The 17,442-nt window shown below is 32.9% G+C and overlaps 1 protein-coding gene across 5 annotated transcripts in view; it reads left to right on the forward strand.

The window, feature by feature from the left end:
• LOC146541759 (SUN domain-containing ossification factor) overlaps positions 1 to 17,442 on the forward strand; it is a 55,817-nt gene that overhangs the window by 35,340 nt on the left and 3,035 nt on the right. The window contains exons 1-3 of one of the 5 annotated variants that reach the window (XM_085191859.1): positions 451 to 699; positions 11,936 to 12,307; positions 15,169 to 17,224. In XM_085191859.1, the coding sequence (XP_085047985.1) occupies positions 12,216 to 12,307; positions 15,169 to 17,224 (2,148 nt within the window). In that variant the 5' untranslated portion in view covers positions 451 to 699; positions 11,936 to 12,215. Of the gene's footprint in view, positions 1 to 450; positions 700 to 11,935; positions 12,308 to 15,168; positions 17,225 to 17,442 lie in introns of those variants that run through there. The other 4 variants (XM_085191868.1, XM_085191876.1, XM_085191884.1 and 1 more) reach the window with 4 other exon arrangements.

Consider the following 17,442-nt stretch of genomic DNA (forward strand, 5'->3'; position numbering starts at 1 on the left):
AACATCCTATTGCCAACTTAATCCGTAAATAAATATTACAAAGAAAACTAAAGTTAAAAAATGCTATAATTATGCTACATTTGTCAATGCAGCATAATTATGCCAATTCTGGAGTCATTGCGTGTTGAGTGGCGGAACTCGAAGCCGCGTAGAAATTGAAAATTTTAAATGTTTCACTTCCTCGAATGGGAATAGAACCCACGACCTGTCGAGTTTACAGAGTGGGCTACGATTTAATGAATTTTAAGCTTTTACGCACCAATTCATTACGTCTAACCAGATAAGTAATAGACAAATACAGAAACTTCTGGTCGTAGTACTAAATTTGACCTTTCATATAAGTACCGGAAGTTCACCCCTGAACGCGGGCAATCTATTAATATGATACGGTGCAACTTGCAGCCCTACGTCAGACGGTAATGCCGCGCTTGCAATACCAATAATTTAGTAAGGCGCGTGACCGCGTACGGGGAGGACGTGCGATTTTTAATATCCTCCAAATAAACTCGAGCAACTATTTATGCTATTTTCACGTATTTCTTATCGGAAAACGTATAAAATTTCCTAACTTGTGACAGTTTTGTACAAAGTGTGTGCGCTAAACGTGATTTCGTTGCGTTGACGGATAGTTGGTATTGCAGTTGCAACCGTCTTGCTGGTACATTTTACTACCGATATACATATCGGTTTATATATTTGGTGTGTATAATTTTGTGTTTAGATCGTTGATAGGAATTAAACTGTAGATGTTAACTGTAGACTTCCTTCTACTTCCCTTGATTAGAGGAATGTGAAATAGTTAGGTCGTGGAATTACATAGCATGCAGTTAAATGATGTTACGGGTCGGAACACCCTGCTGCACTTAGTTCTAAATTAACTAGGAATGGTATCAGTGTATCATTTTTATAATATACTAGTGGGCCCGTACGCGGCTACGCCCGCGTAAATATAAGCCTAAATAATAAAACTAAGTTAAAAAATAATAATAAGTGGAGATTTATTATTAGAAAAAATATCTGAGTAACCGAAATGAACAAACAAAAGAAGTAAAAGTAACTAAAAGAAATTCTTAATATTCGAAAAAGAACCTAAAGTTTGCCGTGCGCGCGTACTAAACATTTTTCTATATTAAATAATTATTAATTTTTGCGAACAATATTAAATAAAATCCCAAATGATTAAAATTACGATATTTTAAGTGTATAACATCGGTATAGATAACCGAACTGAGATAAATTAATTATAAGCAGCAAATAATTACATAAAAAATAATAGTAATTCGAAAATATATAAAAATTTACAAAATCATCAACATCATCTGCCCGTTCGCGTCGGTCATACTAAAACACTCGTAGGATAGGTCATTTGGATTCAGTGACATCTTAATTATTTATTAGAATGTTATACAGTAAACTATAATTCCATCAAGATGAAATGCTAAAAGTGACTATTATATTTATTTTCATAAGGATGAATATCAAATTAGAAATCATCTAATTTTTGTTAATATATACAAATCTAAATCGGCGCGCGCCATGTATGCATTAAGCAAACTCACTTTGGGTGACGTTTTCTTAAAACAGCAAACTTTGCAAGCCGTTGCTTAGCAACGTGTAGCGACGATTGTTATTAACATGGCGGAATAAATTGCATGTCAAATTAATTATTTTAAAATATTGGTATATATCGAAAATATTACAAATATGACAAAAAAAAAGTATCCTATGTTCATCCCGGGACCCTCAAGTATCTCTATAAGAGTATTTTATCACAATTAAATTAGCGGTTTGGCCCTGATTGCGTAAAAGACAGACAGACAGACAGAGTTACTTTCGAATTTATAATATAGGTATGGATTCTTCTTTTAATACAACAACAAAACAGTGTTTTTTACTTGTTCTTGTTTTTAACATTTATATTTTTTTTATACTAAATAAATTATATATTTTTTGTAAACATTATATAATCTATATCTAGAAATTTAACATAAAAAGCAATCACTTGCATATATTTACAATATATTTGCAATATAAATGTTGAAATCATATAACTTTCACGTTAAATATTTAAATTTGGTAAGAAATCATCTTATATATTTTAAACATTCATTTCTGTATATTATCTATATAGGTATATATTTTTTGAAGTAGGCAGACGATCTTGCTTTATTTATATATGATGAAGTTCGGCTTAAGGTAATTGAGAATATGTTTCCAATATTACCAAATAAGTAATAGATAGGCCAGAGGTAACCTAGTGTTAAACATTTCCTTTAGTTCCCTATTTTCTGCCGAATCCTGGAGGTATTGCGTGTTGATTGGCGGAACTCAACGCTGCACTTTGCCTCGAAGCCGTCGCATTTGGCCTCACTTGACTTATTATTTTACATCTGTAAATAAAAAAATGCGAAATTTAATATATTTTTAATTTTGGTCTTATACACAGCTAACGTAAAGATCACTGTAACGAGGTTAATATTAAAGGCTTTCAGACATATCTGCCATATTCGGATTAATTTATGATCTAAATTATCCTTTGAATCTGAAACTTATTTTGGCAGCTGTCATTATATGAGATTATTTTTTTACTTTATTTTTGTTCATCATTTACACCAGGCTATGATGGAAAGGAAAGCAGCTTGAATTTGCTTTTCGATAAGTACTTAATAGAATGATTTAGTAAAATTTACGCATTCTAAATTTTTAATATTTTTAATTTATATAAATTTTAAAACTTATCCCTGAAACATACGTAACTTTACACAAATTATTTTACTTGTATTAACTGTCTGTGTGTAGGCGTTCCCAACATACCGCCATAGTAATACAAGTCTCGTACGGTTTTTTTAACTACCCCGCTAGTAAGCAGAAAAAGTCTTTATGATCCCCATATTCTCCATTTCTTCATCCATTATTATTTTGCAACGTATCTCCTGAACATACTTCTTATCGTTTATACAAAGAAAAAAGAATATTTTTATCACCCAATAGTAATTATTGTTTAAGTGTCATTAAACCACTAACACGTAGTTTCTGGCATTAGTCAATCTCAGATTTTTTAAAATAGATTAGAAATTAATGACGATTAACCTATTTTGTTTAGGGATAAATAAATAATTTATAATAACTAGTTAACAGTAGTAATAAAGCTTCATAAAAATAACATAGTAATTACCTAATTGATCAACTAATAAAATTAACTCGTTGCTATAATTAATAACAATTATTATTAATCTTATTCTTAATGATCGTCAAATTCTTATTAGAAATTTATAAAAATATATAACAACAAATTTTATGATTAATGAAGATTAGCGTTTGTTTTTAATAATGGGAAATTGTTATACTAGCGGCTCACCCCCGGCTTCGCCTACATAAACTTGATAATTTATTTAATAAACCGAATTTTGTGTTTTCTAACATATAGGTGTTTGCAGTCCACTTGTAATGACTTCAATTAATATTGACAACAGACGCTCTCAAGCTCTTATGCTTTTGCAACATTTTTTCTCTATATCCATCACTACTCTATTCCCATTTTTGAATATGGAATAAAAAAGGTTTTTTCATTTCATTTCCAAACAGTTACAAAACAAAACAGCGCGTACAACCAAAACAAATATCTTTCGTTTTATAATATTTGTGCAGGTTGAAACTCGTTATTTTATTGATAATAGGTAAAGGAAAATGTTTTATATAATATTTTATTATAAATGTATGATAATGACATTCATATATTATATATCACATATATACATATATGCGGGAAAGCTAAAAATAAACCTTATGTAACTGCTTATTCTCCGTCCTCTTGACAATATTCTCTATAAGCAATATCTTCTGAAAAATAAAAACAATATATTAAGTTGCCTTGAAAACCGTAACAAATCCTATTTTACGGACCACGCGATACAACTAATGGAGTATGCACTAGTCTAACAGAGCACAAGATTACTTAAAGCTTTGCTTAACTATTTATTAACTATGTACTATAGAATGTGCTTATTTTTTTACTATATTTTGATACATTACATTTTTGAATTTATCTTTTTATATAACACTAGTGGACCCGAACGCGGCTACGCCCGCTTGATCTATACGAATATTTATTAAATATATTTATTAAATTATTTTCAGTTTTCAATAGAGAGATGCGTTAAGCAAGATCATTTTGGGTGACGTTTTCTAACAACAAACTTTGCAAATCGTTGCTTAGCAACGGTTGCATAGCGACGGTCGTTATTAACATGGCGGAATAAATTGCATGTCAAATTAATAAGTATTTTAATATATTGGTATAAATCGAAAATATTACAAATATGAGAAAAAAAGTATTCTATGTTCATCCCGAGACCCTCAAGTATCTCTATATGAGTATTTTATCACAATTAAATTAGCGGTTTGACCCTGATTGCGTCAAAGACAGACAGACAGACAGACAGAGTTACTTTCGAATTTATAATATAGGTATGGACTAGCCGACCTGGGCGGCTTAAAGCTTAGAATTAAGCTAATATAATCCACCAAAAATTACGTCTGGCTCTTAGCGTATTTAACAAATAAAAACAAAGTTTTTTCCTTTTGAACATGCGGGTGAAGTTGTAGGTAAGTTAATTATAATGATTCTTACCAAATTAGAATTCCACAATTTAAAATATATTGAAAACATCAAAATAAGTTTCGAATTACTAAATAACCATTATGAACTTAACATTAATAAACAACGGTTGCTTGCGAAATTATTAATTTATTGATATTGCAATTCTTAAGGGAGCAGAAATAACTATATTGGAACAAGAAAGTATTTCAACAATTTACTATACTGTGTACAGAAACAAGTAGGTACCTACTTCGTTTTACAACTTATAAAAATGATATCCATTTTATTTTCTTTTTCCTACTTTTGAGGACAAAGTGCCGCGTTAAGTTCCGCTACTCACGCGCAATATTTCAAGACAAAATGAACCGGTAAATGGGAGGCGGAGTGTTTGTTTTTAATTCTAGGTTCACTCCGCCTGAACAGGAACAGACTTTATTAAGTATTTTTCATAAGATCTAAACTTCTATATATATATATATATATATTATGTATATATAAAAAAATTGAGTGGTGGGCCAATATCCAAGAAATATTTAATTATCACATACATACGTATTTTCATGAAGAAGTTACGTCGACTGTGCAACAAAATTTAACTAAAATTTAACTTTAGCATGGCATGTCGGTGTGTAAGGATATCCTACACTACAAGTTTGGCAGGCTACAAGCTGCTTAGAAATACTAAAAACGAAAATTTTATTATGATAGCTTATAGTATAAATTGTCTCTAATCTCTTTATCACTAACAACAAATATATTGTGTACACCTAAAAAAATTTTCAAGGCCCACTTACTTTCTCTAATTTCAATTTATCGCAGAACACGGGTGTCATTTAAACAATTTTAACAAGAACATAAATTCCACGCCCGCGTCAATATTTAGGTCGGCCGAGTGCCTCGAAGGCCTCGCAAGTCCATTTGGAGCCTATCTATTTATAGCTGCTAAACGCGGCTGGTTGCTACGCGAAATGCTTATTTACTTGAGATCTTTATAGCAAATTCCTTATTTGCCGCTTTGCGTGCAAAATGTAGGTACGTTTTAGAAGTCTGTATCTAGTTTTCGCTGATTATCTATAGATTCTGTAGGCTCTAAAATGAGCTCGTAAAAGATATTACTGTGAAAATTGACGCGGGCACGTGGGCCGTGGGCTTAATCCGAGTTAAGGTGAAAGAATATTTATATAATTATAGGAAAATGTCCATAACTTCCAATACCTACCAAGTTTAAAGTAGATGAGAATTGAAAGAACAGAAAGTGATACGCAAATAAGAAAGAATAATATGTTTAAGAAATATATATGATACAGGTTATTTTCTAAGTCAATAAACTTATAAATATTGAGTTTACATGAATATAAAGTGAAGCTAAATCGCACGACAGTGTTGTAAAATATTCCGGTCATTGAACTTGTATATAATTAACACATAATTCACATGTTTCCTTCCAATTTTTTCCTTTATTGTTACTAACTCGTCAGGTTTTTTTTCGCTAAATATTTCACCGCTTTAAAAACAGTAGTCAATGATGCGTGCGAATTCCTGTTATTAGGTTACATCATCTGGGTCATTTCTACTATGTTACTCTTACGATGTTTTTGAGAATTGGTGCGTGCGTATAGTGAAACTAAAAAAAAGTAGTGCAGAATCCATCAAACTGGCTTATAATGTTTATGTTTATACTATTATCTGCTCTAAAATATTAACATATTGGACCATCCGAACTCTAGTTTTAAAATTGTAGAAGGTGAAAAAATAGGTTTTTAAATTTCTCTTTCAGAAATTTTCCAATTGAAAACCATGAGGATTATTGTAAATTAATTGATAATAAATTTTGATACATTATTCAAATAAAACGTCGACGTAACACGTAAATTACACTTATCGATCGAATAGCATACATCGTGATACAAGCAACTTCATCCTGACAAGACCTTTGAACTGTATCTAAACCGTTCCTATTGAAGTTTCAATCGACACTTAGACCTTTTTGGGAAAGGTCATATTTACAAGAGTCAAATATATGTATTTCTCCTTAGAAATAACATTCCGTGTTATGAAATTCATAACATTTAAGAAAATGAAATATCAATAATATTATTTTAGATTGTTTTAAATGATGTGCAAGTTGACTATAAATGGAACCCATTACAGAGCACTCTGTTGAGCTAGTTAATATAAATTGATTTTGTGATATATCTCTGTTCCTAGTCCTGATTCCTGAACATGGACACTGATAACTGTATTCGATGTCAGACAAAATGATCACACCAAAGTAAAAGGGCACAGATTAATAAGCATCAGGTTTCAAAGAGACCGCCGCCCGCGGGCAACTGTTGCGACACCGGTGCACTGAGACAATGGACAGTAAATATTAGATTATGCGGCTGTCTCCGCAATCCCAACTTCATTAAATCTCGCCCACGGCTGCCCTCTATCGACGGAACCTGTAGGCGGCTGGTTTCTAATTCGAAATGGCCAAACCTCACTGCGAATTTATCCATTTCTTCCATCAAGTAGGAAATTGTCGTTTTACAATTTGATCGCTGTCGTATTACTTTATTGGTAATTTAAAACGCCGATATGAATATCACTTGAAACAAAAGTAACTATTAAGCATTCTTGATGTATGTAATTTATATTAATTGATTACGTGATCATTTGTATTTAGAAAGTAATTTATAATGGTATAATAAATATAACATGTGGATTGTAGATCTTATCTCATCAATTTCTCGTATAGTACTGCAGAGAAATTGATAATTTAGCTTACAATTTGTTTACAATGTAGAACTACTTTTGTTTCACATAAGCATTATTCAAGTTACTTAAATGTCATATAGACGAGTCTTTCTATTTTTATACTCACATATTTAATTGGCCAGCAACGAAATTGGAACCAGTTGGATACGACAAGGTGCATAGTCTATGTTTGTATAGTAGTAGTTATGTCCTTTAAAACGAATTCTTCATCAAAATGCGAAACTGTAAAACTAGTTCCATCAAATTTGCATATCAGACATAACATAAGTATCTATAAAAATAATGGAAAATTGTAAAGACAAAATTACTTTACTTGAGTCTTAACAATAATTAACAAGACGATCACAGTACATGTAAATAAGCATAATAATATAATGCCTGAAAAATTGTATATATTTTTCAGCAGTCCTACATTTTCCAATTAAAATGAAAATTATAATCGTTTATATCCTATAAACAATAAGAAAAGTAATGTTTCCAATAGCACTTTAACCAAATCTTACGTAGTTAGGATAAAGTGGAGCAGTAACCAGATCTGGTATGGAATAACTTGCACTGAACATCACAACTATTGTGCTTGCTAATAGAACCACCAGACCATTGTATTTGGTCAAAAATAGTATATACCGGAAACAGAAAGAAATATCGACCTTATCTTGAAAATTTTAAAGCGTATGATAGCGTGTAGATTTAAAACACTTTGGCTCATAAGTGGTGTCACCGGTTGCAAGGCAGTGCTGGCAGTGCTGGCACCCGCCTACTTCGTACGTTGCTCTATCGGGGAAAGCTGTTTTGACTTTTGCAATCTTGTTCTACACAAGTGTATTGTGGTGTTCACAAGGACATACATTGAGTCTTAAACAGTTCAATTTATATGAAAGTGACTTATGGGCGCCGTAAGTAGCTGAATTACTGCAGTGAAATCTAACATGGCCTTTTGTTGTTTCTGAAGCACCACTGTTTATTATTACCTATATAGCGTGTAACATATCTGTACTCGTATGTGTACTAAGATTGTGTGTGATATTCGTTGTTAGAAGTTTTAATTAGAATACAGGGGCAAAGTCCGGTCGCGTGGTCGTTTGCGCGATTCGCGGCTGTTATTCGGAAATAAATCATTGTGTGATTTTTCAAGTATTTAGGCGCCGACGTAGAAAAATGACAGTGACCCGTCTTATTGATGATCCATACATTGGTTGTAAGTGAAAAACCTACGGGGGGCTATAATTACAAAAAAAACTGTTTACTTAAAAAAAACTAAAAAAAGAAACTAGGAATAATTCATAATCAAAAATAAAAAAGTTGATCTAAAGTCTTTTTTATTATATTCTACTTTTCTCCGCGTTTCTCTTGCGATAGTTTTTTAATTGGAATCATAAATTTCACTACTTTTCATTTATTTAATTCATTTGTACATATCTAAAGTGTTTTATCTTAAACAAAGTGAAGATTAAGGTTATTGTAGTCACAGTTAATGTCAACAAACTCTATCTAAAACAAATAATCTAACGAGAGGTCACGACTACACTCGCGGCCGCCTGCTCTCACCCAGACAAATGCTACCTATCAGCTATTAATATCATTCTTTCTCTCCTAATTATCAACGAAAATTCTGAACAAGTAGTGCTTGATATTTTGCAAATAAATTGGGACACGTCACTCACTTTTTAAGTTCCGTAGGCCATTGTTTATTAGACCAGTTTCAACGAATAAAATTAGTTCGATCTTTTCTTCCATTTTATGTATGATATTTTAATTTATTTCTGTTTATAACGAATAGTGACTTTTACTTAGCGTTTATCTGATCCGACTTTGCGGTTGGAATGTTGCAATGGGATAGAATTCGAAACCGCAAGCGTTGCGCAATTGTGCCCAATCAATACGCTATTGTAACGTGAATTTGTGGACACAACTCCGGTGACAATATTTAGTTGTGAAGTGCGAGGTACAACGCTAATATTGTAACGAACAGGTTTGTATTTAGTTATTTAGATCGGCGTTTACTAATAATTTTACACAGTAAGTAATTGAAACTATAAATTTGGCGCCATTTCGACCAAATTGGGGCACCTGCATTGCTACTACAAAGCTACTGCTTTAGACCGAATCTGGCTAATTGAAAATTTTCTATTTTAATAGTTCCTTTTTCTTCATCTGGTTACAAAAATGCGGCCTTGGATTCCTCCAGTCACGACGTTTTCAATGTTATGGTATTGAAAAGAATGAAATGACTCGTCACCATATGCCTAATGCACATTATAAATAATAATTAATTTTACACTTTATCTCCCATATAAGAGGGTAGGCAAGATACCCTGCTTTGCGCGAAAACAAAGCCAATTAATAGAGGCATAAAAATACTATAAACCATTGATGATGTCTTATCAGCAAAGGTAACGCCCTCATATCTGAGGAGTTACGCGACATTGCATTTTATATCGTACAAATGGAATACCACTTTAATTACGAAAATGTAGATATAAAACGTAATAGTAAATAACATATCTTTCTATGATGCTGATGTAAAATATTATTGATACTAATTATTATTCATTTGAGATGAGTGAGAGTTGCGCATTTATCTAACTATATGTGTTATATTAAAAGTCGTGGATATATTAGACTGCGACTGACTTCCATGATGCCCACGCAAATGGCTCATTTGGAAGCAATAAATAAAAGTGAACACAAGTCATTTATGATATAAGAGTTGCTGTTTTCATCTTAGTACTAGGTAGTTATAACTACCTACAATAAACCTAGTGTTAAGATACTCCGCTCCTCACTTGCCGCCCAATATTCGAAACATCCATTCCCCTGAATGGAAATCGAAACAATCGAAGTAAGCCATTAAGTGCATAATGCAAATATACATTAAACTTTTTTTATTAAAAAAATCAGATACCCGGCCAATTAACTTGGGACCGGGAATATGGACAAAGCATTTATCCATGTTTAGCTGGGACCGCAAACTTATATACGTATGTCTTGTATGTATCTGTTGTATAGTTGGTTGTCGTCCAAAAATGCACATTCACATGCATTTCCGCGTTATTATTGTTAATAACTTTACTTAGCTTTCTATTAAGACGATTCGGTTCCACTCTAATATTATAAGCTTGTTAAATTTTAAACTTCTGATGTTACCTTATCATTATTGTTAATTTTCTCCTCCTAAGGCTCATATTTTATCGCCTTTGGTGTCATAAAATGTTATTACTAGTAATAGGTACGAACTGTTAATTTAACTTGAATGTTAAAATTTAACTACCACAATAAACTCTTAATTATATTACTTGAAATAATTAACATTAATCGCTAATGGCTCGCCAAATATATTAGTGAAAATCTACTAAAGAAACTTTAAATTATAGTAAACAAATCGTATACTCGTATCTACCTTATTTTGCGGCGTAGGCGGAGAAAACCTAGTAATATATAATTCTGTTCTACGCTTCCCGCTCATTCAGAAGTATTTATTGCTCGGTTGAAGTGAAGTGGGTCAACGCCGCAGTCTTTTTATATACACTGGAAAAACTTATTCTATAAATGTAAATAAATATATTAGCCAAAATATTCATCGGGTTCACAATAATCATCGCGTCCAGTAATACATTGGTCTTTTTGTACCTTCGAAAATTGGGCTACGGAATGTGAATCCGCGACCAGCCCCCAATAGACACTGCCAGACATTATTATCCAATGTGCCATTCATCGTTAATTGCATTTTTAATTGCAATAGCTTACATAACGAATACCAACTGCCACAGGCGACAGTAATTCTATGGCATGCTAATTACTTCGCGGCGTTTATCTTCGGATCTCACAATTAGTCAAGTGCTAATCTTAAAATTTAATGAATTAGGTAATCACTTACGAAAGTGATCCGAATTACGTTTTCACTTTGTCTAGACATTATAAAACGTTGTTCAATGCACTTTTTAGAATATAGAGGCAGAGCTTTTTAGAATTAAGGATTCTTTTTATCAGGTACTCGCTGTATCTCGAACACAGCAAGGAAGAAGAAACCTAGTGTTAAGACACTCCGTTCCCCACTTTCCGTGTATGATTTTTTTGCCATGAAAACGTACCATTTAAACAAATATCGATTACAGCATTATATTTTACTTAACTAGGAACGCTAAGATTGAATCAAAGATTAAATATTTATAAGGATTTTAGGTAGTATTAAAATAATAATAAAAAAACAGAACTCGTATGCATCTCATCCATATCCTACCAAGCTTCTATTAACTCCAGTTATACGTTAGCACATACATGTAAGTGTACCTGCACTGGACGTAACGGGGCGTACCGCATTCCTCGCTATCATTACGAACGACGATAAAATATGTATTTACTAAAAACATCTCGCTTTGTTGTTCCATATAGCATTTAAATATTATTATTATTAATATTAGAAACGAACGTTTAACCCCGATTTTGTTTGAAAAGATAAATATAGAGTATAGAGATAAAGCACGAGTGCTATCTGCTAATGATTTCCCGTCAACGCAACTGCACAATGACGTTATCTAAAATATAGTTATAATATATCCTATTCTCAAATAACAGATGAAGAAACGAAGAAAATTACGAATAATTTCTAACGAAATTACATATCGATAAGTGAAAATTTCAAGTGTTTAAATACTAAATACACTTAAAAGTGTCGTTGTAAGTACGAAGTGCACTCTAACAACGTGTTTAAGTGTTTCTATACACTGACTAAGCTACGAGACGGTTGTTGGGTAAAGTGTGTACTTTCACTGTGTCGCGTGTTTCGCGTGGTTCGCGGGGTTCGCGTGTTTCCGTGATAGGCCACTATCGCCAATGCGGCGGCGGCGCGGGCGGGATGTCACCGCCGCGGGCGCTGCTGGCGGGTCTGCTGCTCTGCCAACTGCTCTCGTACGGTGGCCACCAAGGACTCACCAAGATATTTTACACGTAAGATATTGGTTTAATTGATTTTAAATAAAGATGTGTGAAATAACTATTCGTTAAAAATAACATTATTAATACTAAATGATAAAAGTAACATAATTAAAAATATCTTGCAACTCTCACCAGTTAATTTGGATTTTTTTTTTAATTATTGTTAGTGTTTGCTATATTTAAAAACATTTTTTGTTATAAAACTCCTTTGTTTTCCAGGCTGTTTTGTTGTAATCATTGATTTTATGTTGGATATGTATGTACCTCTATGTCATCTCAACATGTTCTTGGTTACAAGATACAATCATTTTTTTTAAATTTTTGCTGTACAAACATCCCTTTTGGTACCTATCTAGATATGAAATGTACGACATATTTGTTCAAAATTATAAATAAATATTTTATATTTTAAATATGTAATATGTCATTCATTTTTAATTAATTATTTCATAACTTCCTTGCAAATAAATATAATGGACAATGTTATTGAAGTTGTAAATATAATACATGAAAAGACTTCTGTAATATCTTTCGACTATATTTTCTCAGTATCATAAACAATACAAGACAACAACAAAATAATTAACATTGTAACATTTTGTTTAGGTATACATTGTCCGTGTCAATAAATGTGTTCGTGTGTAACTTAAACAACTCGAATTTTGTTAGTATTTCTATTGATATTGTGAATCCCGCTTTATTAGGATTGGCAAAAGGAATTAAGTTTCAAGATTAGATATACAGGATGTAACGCGATCGACGGATCAACGGTTGTCGACACAACGGTTGTCTATGGTTAGGAACTCAGAACCTATCCATTTCACCCCCTTGTATGTTAGCTGATTTTCAGTTATTCCTTCTGCCCACTCTGCTGTGTCTGGGTTACAGCGTGAAACTGAAAAAAAACTGCTAATAATTAGTATTAAATAATCTCCGAAAATTTCATAGGCACAGTTTATTGACAATATATAAAACCATGTGCTCTTATCAAGAAACAGTGAAAAAAATGTTAATCTTATTACGAGAACTGACTATATTTAAATAGATTTTTGTACATATTAACGTGAGTGTTTGCAATTGCAACCTGCCATATTTGCTCAATAGTTCTAAGTATTTCTATGCCATATAAGATTTTCATGAAAATTAAAACATGTGTTACTTTACTTGGAACTGAAATATTTTAAAATATTTTTACCGTATTCAAATTCCACTTTATCAGTGGAGTGTATAAATAATGCATTTGACAAATGCGAACGAGATACCAAGCGAGGGTGTACATTTTGATGTTTTAAGTGTGCGCTTATCTGACAGGTTATCGAGTGACATTATAATATTTTGGTATAAATGACGGTTTTTGTTTGGGGTTATAAATTTAAAATTCATAACAAAGTTTATGTTATTATACATGCAATAATAATAATCGTAGGAGTAAATCCTATGCGACAGTAAATGTAAATACGGTTTAGTTATAGCAAGCGCGTAATAATATTATAACTACACAGAATGGGTTTTTTTCCAAGTGGAGAAGTTCACTCTACTGTGCTAAGGAATGTTTCTTAGCAGAACGCGAGCGATGACATATTTAAGTACAGAAAATAAATAATATTTAACGAAAATTATATAATATCATAATAAATTAACCGGTCGGTTTAACTATTTTATCAATATCTTAAGTAATAAATTTAAAATCAAATATATATAGTTTATATGTACATACTCGTATATAGACTATAGTATTGTTTTTTTTTAAGCCCAATTGGTAAATCGATTATTACAAATGTTGTATGTAGGTTGCCGATCGTACTTGCAATTATTGGTAGACAAGGACGCACTTTATTTGGAACACCCCTGAAATTTACTTTCGAAAATTTAAACATAATATTTATTTTCTTTAATGTTACCAATAAATTCTACTCGTAATGTCCCTTGCGATATATTCAATATATATATAGATACAATAAAATTATATAAATATTCGATTGTCAGTTTTTATTATGCTTATGTAAGTGGATTATATTATTATTTGTAAAGTGTATCCTATATTGGAAAATGGGGATCGGAGTGTCTTAACTATAACAAAATAATAAATATGACTAAATAATAGTGTTGTGTTTCGATACTCGACAGTCAGTACTTAATTGGTTCTTAAAATCTAAAACAGTGCAGTTTGCGTCCATAAAAATAAATGAGCTTTCTTCAATGAATAAAGCATAAGTACATTTTATAGTCTAGTACACAAATATTAGGGAACGTTCGCTTCCCTGTTCCCACATCAGCTGCGCCTCAATTGATGCACTGATTGTCTCAATTGGTTACATCACTATTACTTTTGTTATCATCAAACCTTATAGAAAGTTCAGCCATAAAGTTAACAAGCATTTTAGCGTCTTGTTGGTTTTATAAAATCTTTATTCTTTTAAAATAAGTTTTTTTTGTAATTACTTGCAACATTCGTCTCTAGTTATTTTAGTTTGTAATAAATTAATTAAGATAATCGGTATATAACGTCCTTTATGCCGCTGGAAAGTGTAGGATAAAGAGACTTATGAATATATTTTCTCTCCCTAAGTCGCATAAATGTTGCGTAAACACGAAGAAACCTACATAGTACGTTACTAACAATTATTTCCTACTGCATTTTAAGTACAATTCGGATATTAACTTAATTATTGATTTCCAATCGATTTTAATAGATATTTCATTTGTTTCGGAAATCCCAGTGTGAAGTAATGTTGGTAAAAAGCTGACAAGATTTTCTCGTGATCCGCTTGTAAACTTTCTTATAATAACTATAATTAAATCGATTGTAATTGTATTACAATTACATTATATCCTATGTATTTTTTATTAATTACGTTAATTTTTATTTCCAGGTTACCTGACACGGGACAACCTCCTATACTCATCTCTTTGGCGGAGAACGCGAAGTTGGACCTGAGACCTCCAGATGACTTATTGTACGTTAACGACTCGGAACAACACAATGAAACAACAAGTTTTGCCATCGTCGACAATGCGGCTAAGGAAGAAGACAAGACAATCGGCGACAGTGTGGAAAAGGAAAGTACGGAACCTCGGCTTATTGTGAAAGCTAAGCCCATGCACGAAATCAGGCAAACAGATGACGCATTTCAAAGTACTGCTTCTGTGCCTGATGTTGAAGTTATAACAGAATCTCAACCAGAAGAAAAATTGGAAGAAAACATTTCAACAAAATCTGAAACACCTCAAGAGGATATTCCCTCGTTCTCAGAATGGGCTCAAAAACAACTAGCAGAAGCTGAAAAGAAAGACACCGTGCTTAACCACTCGAGTCAACCTAGTCATAGTAATACGAATTTTAGCAGCAAAAGCACCAAATTACGTTCAAAGAATTATGCTTCACTCGCTTGTGGCGCGAAGATAGTCGCAGTCAACCCCGAGGCGGGTTCAGCCAGCTCCATACTGTCGGCTACTAGAGACGAGTATATGCTAAATACGTGCAACAGCCGCATTTGGTTCGTTGTAGAGCTCTGTGAAGCTGTTCAAGCACAAAAAATAGAAATAGCTAATTTCGAGCTATTCTCCTCAACGCCCAAAGACATCGCTGTGTACTTCAGCGATCGTTTCCCTACTCGGGAATGGGCGGACGTTGGTCAATTTGCAGTACAAGACACTAGAGAGATACAAAGCTTCGATCTATATCCACATTTATTTGGGAAATTTATTAAAGTGGAGATGTTATCGCATCACGGCTCTGAACATTTTTGCCCGATTTCTTTGTTCAAAGTATACGGTACTTCCGAATTTGAGGTACTGGAAAAAGAGAGTTCTCAACATTCTGCTCATATAGATGATGATGAAGACGACGAGATAATAGACATCCCGGATGTCCCAGCGGCGGAGACGGAACCCTCAAAGAATTTATTCGGTTCCGCTAGAGACGCAGTAATGTCTATTATGAAAAAAGCCGCTCAAGCATTAGTTAAAACTGAAGTTCCTAAAAATGTTTCAAGTGAACATAATGACACGTCGACAGACAGTATATATAGAAAATGTTGTTCACCAAGCCATATAATAGTGTGTGATAATTGTAGTGAAACGCTCTATAACGATGTATATGAACTGCTTAGCTGTAGCTCCGACAGACTTACAAACTTAGTGCGCCAAGTGTTCCTGAAAGACACTTTGAAGTGTACGAGTGTGTGTCAAAGTTACGGTTTAGATTTTAAAAGTACAAAAACTGTAGAATTCGGTGATGAACGCGCAGCTTATATTAACGCTTTGTTTCCGCCCAAATATTTAGCATCTTTGTGTAATATTCTCGCGATTAAAGAGAAAAAAGTAGTTTTAAATACGAGTTTCGAAACAGAACTGAATGTGACTTCGAACATTACTGAAGGTGAAACGCTTCAAAATGTGAACAGTGAAACAAATTCAGAACAAGTCGTACTAGCACCTATTAAGAATGAAACGGGTGATGATAAGAATGATGTTGCACCTCAATCTGAAGACAAAACTATTGTACCTGAACAAAAAGTAGATAACAAGCCCATAGAACTGCCAAACGATGAAAAAGATAAATCAGAAACATGTAAAGAAGATATTCAAGCCATTCTAGAGGAGAAGCAACCTACAATTGAACCTCAAGAAGAAGGCGTCACAGAAGAAAAACAAAATGAAATACATAATGATAATGAAAACAAAGACATCTCAAAAACAGATATTAAAAATGGCAAAGATATTAGTTTAGAGAAACCTAAAGAAACAAACAATGGTGATGAAATGAACGATCAAGTTCTGATGGACAGTGAGAGCTTTATGTCAGAATTGGACCAGATGGCGGTGGACCCCACGCCGGCGGGCACGCAGGCCGCGCTCAACCAGAACCAAGCGCAGGCTACTCTACAGAAAGAGTCCGTATTTTTAAGGCTGTCAAACAGAGTAAAGGTGAATTTAATACTTTAATTTATATATTTAGTTAATAATAACATTATGTGACATCCAGAAATGAAATATTTAATATTTTCATTTCCCCGTTTTGGTAACGAGGCAAAGCACGACGTTGAGTTCCAACACGCAATGCCTCCAGAATTCGGCGCAAAAAGGGAAACCGAAGTGTCATGAGAATAGAGTGTCTTAACACTAGGTTTCCTCTGCCTACTTTG

Source organism: Heliconius melpomene, chromosome 1, assembly GCF_056956725.1.
Source record: "Heliconius melpomene rosina isolate 202511_hmr_F chromosome 1, ASM5695672v1, whole genome shotgun sequence".
Classification (NCBI taxonomy): domain Eukaryota; kingdom Metazoa; phylum Arthropoda; class Insecta; order Lepidoptera; family Nymphalidae; genus Heliconius; species Heliconius melpomene.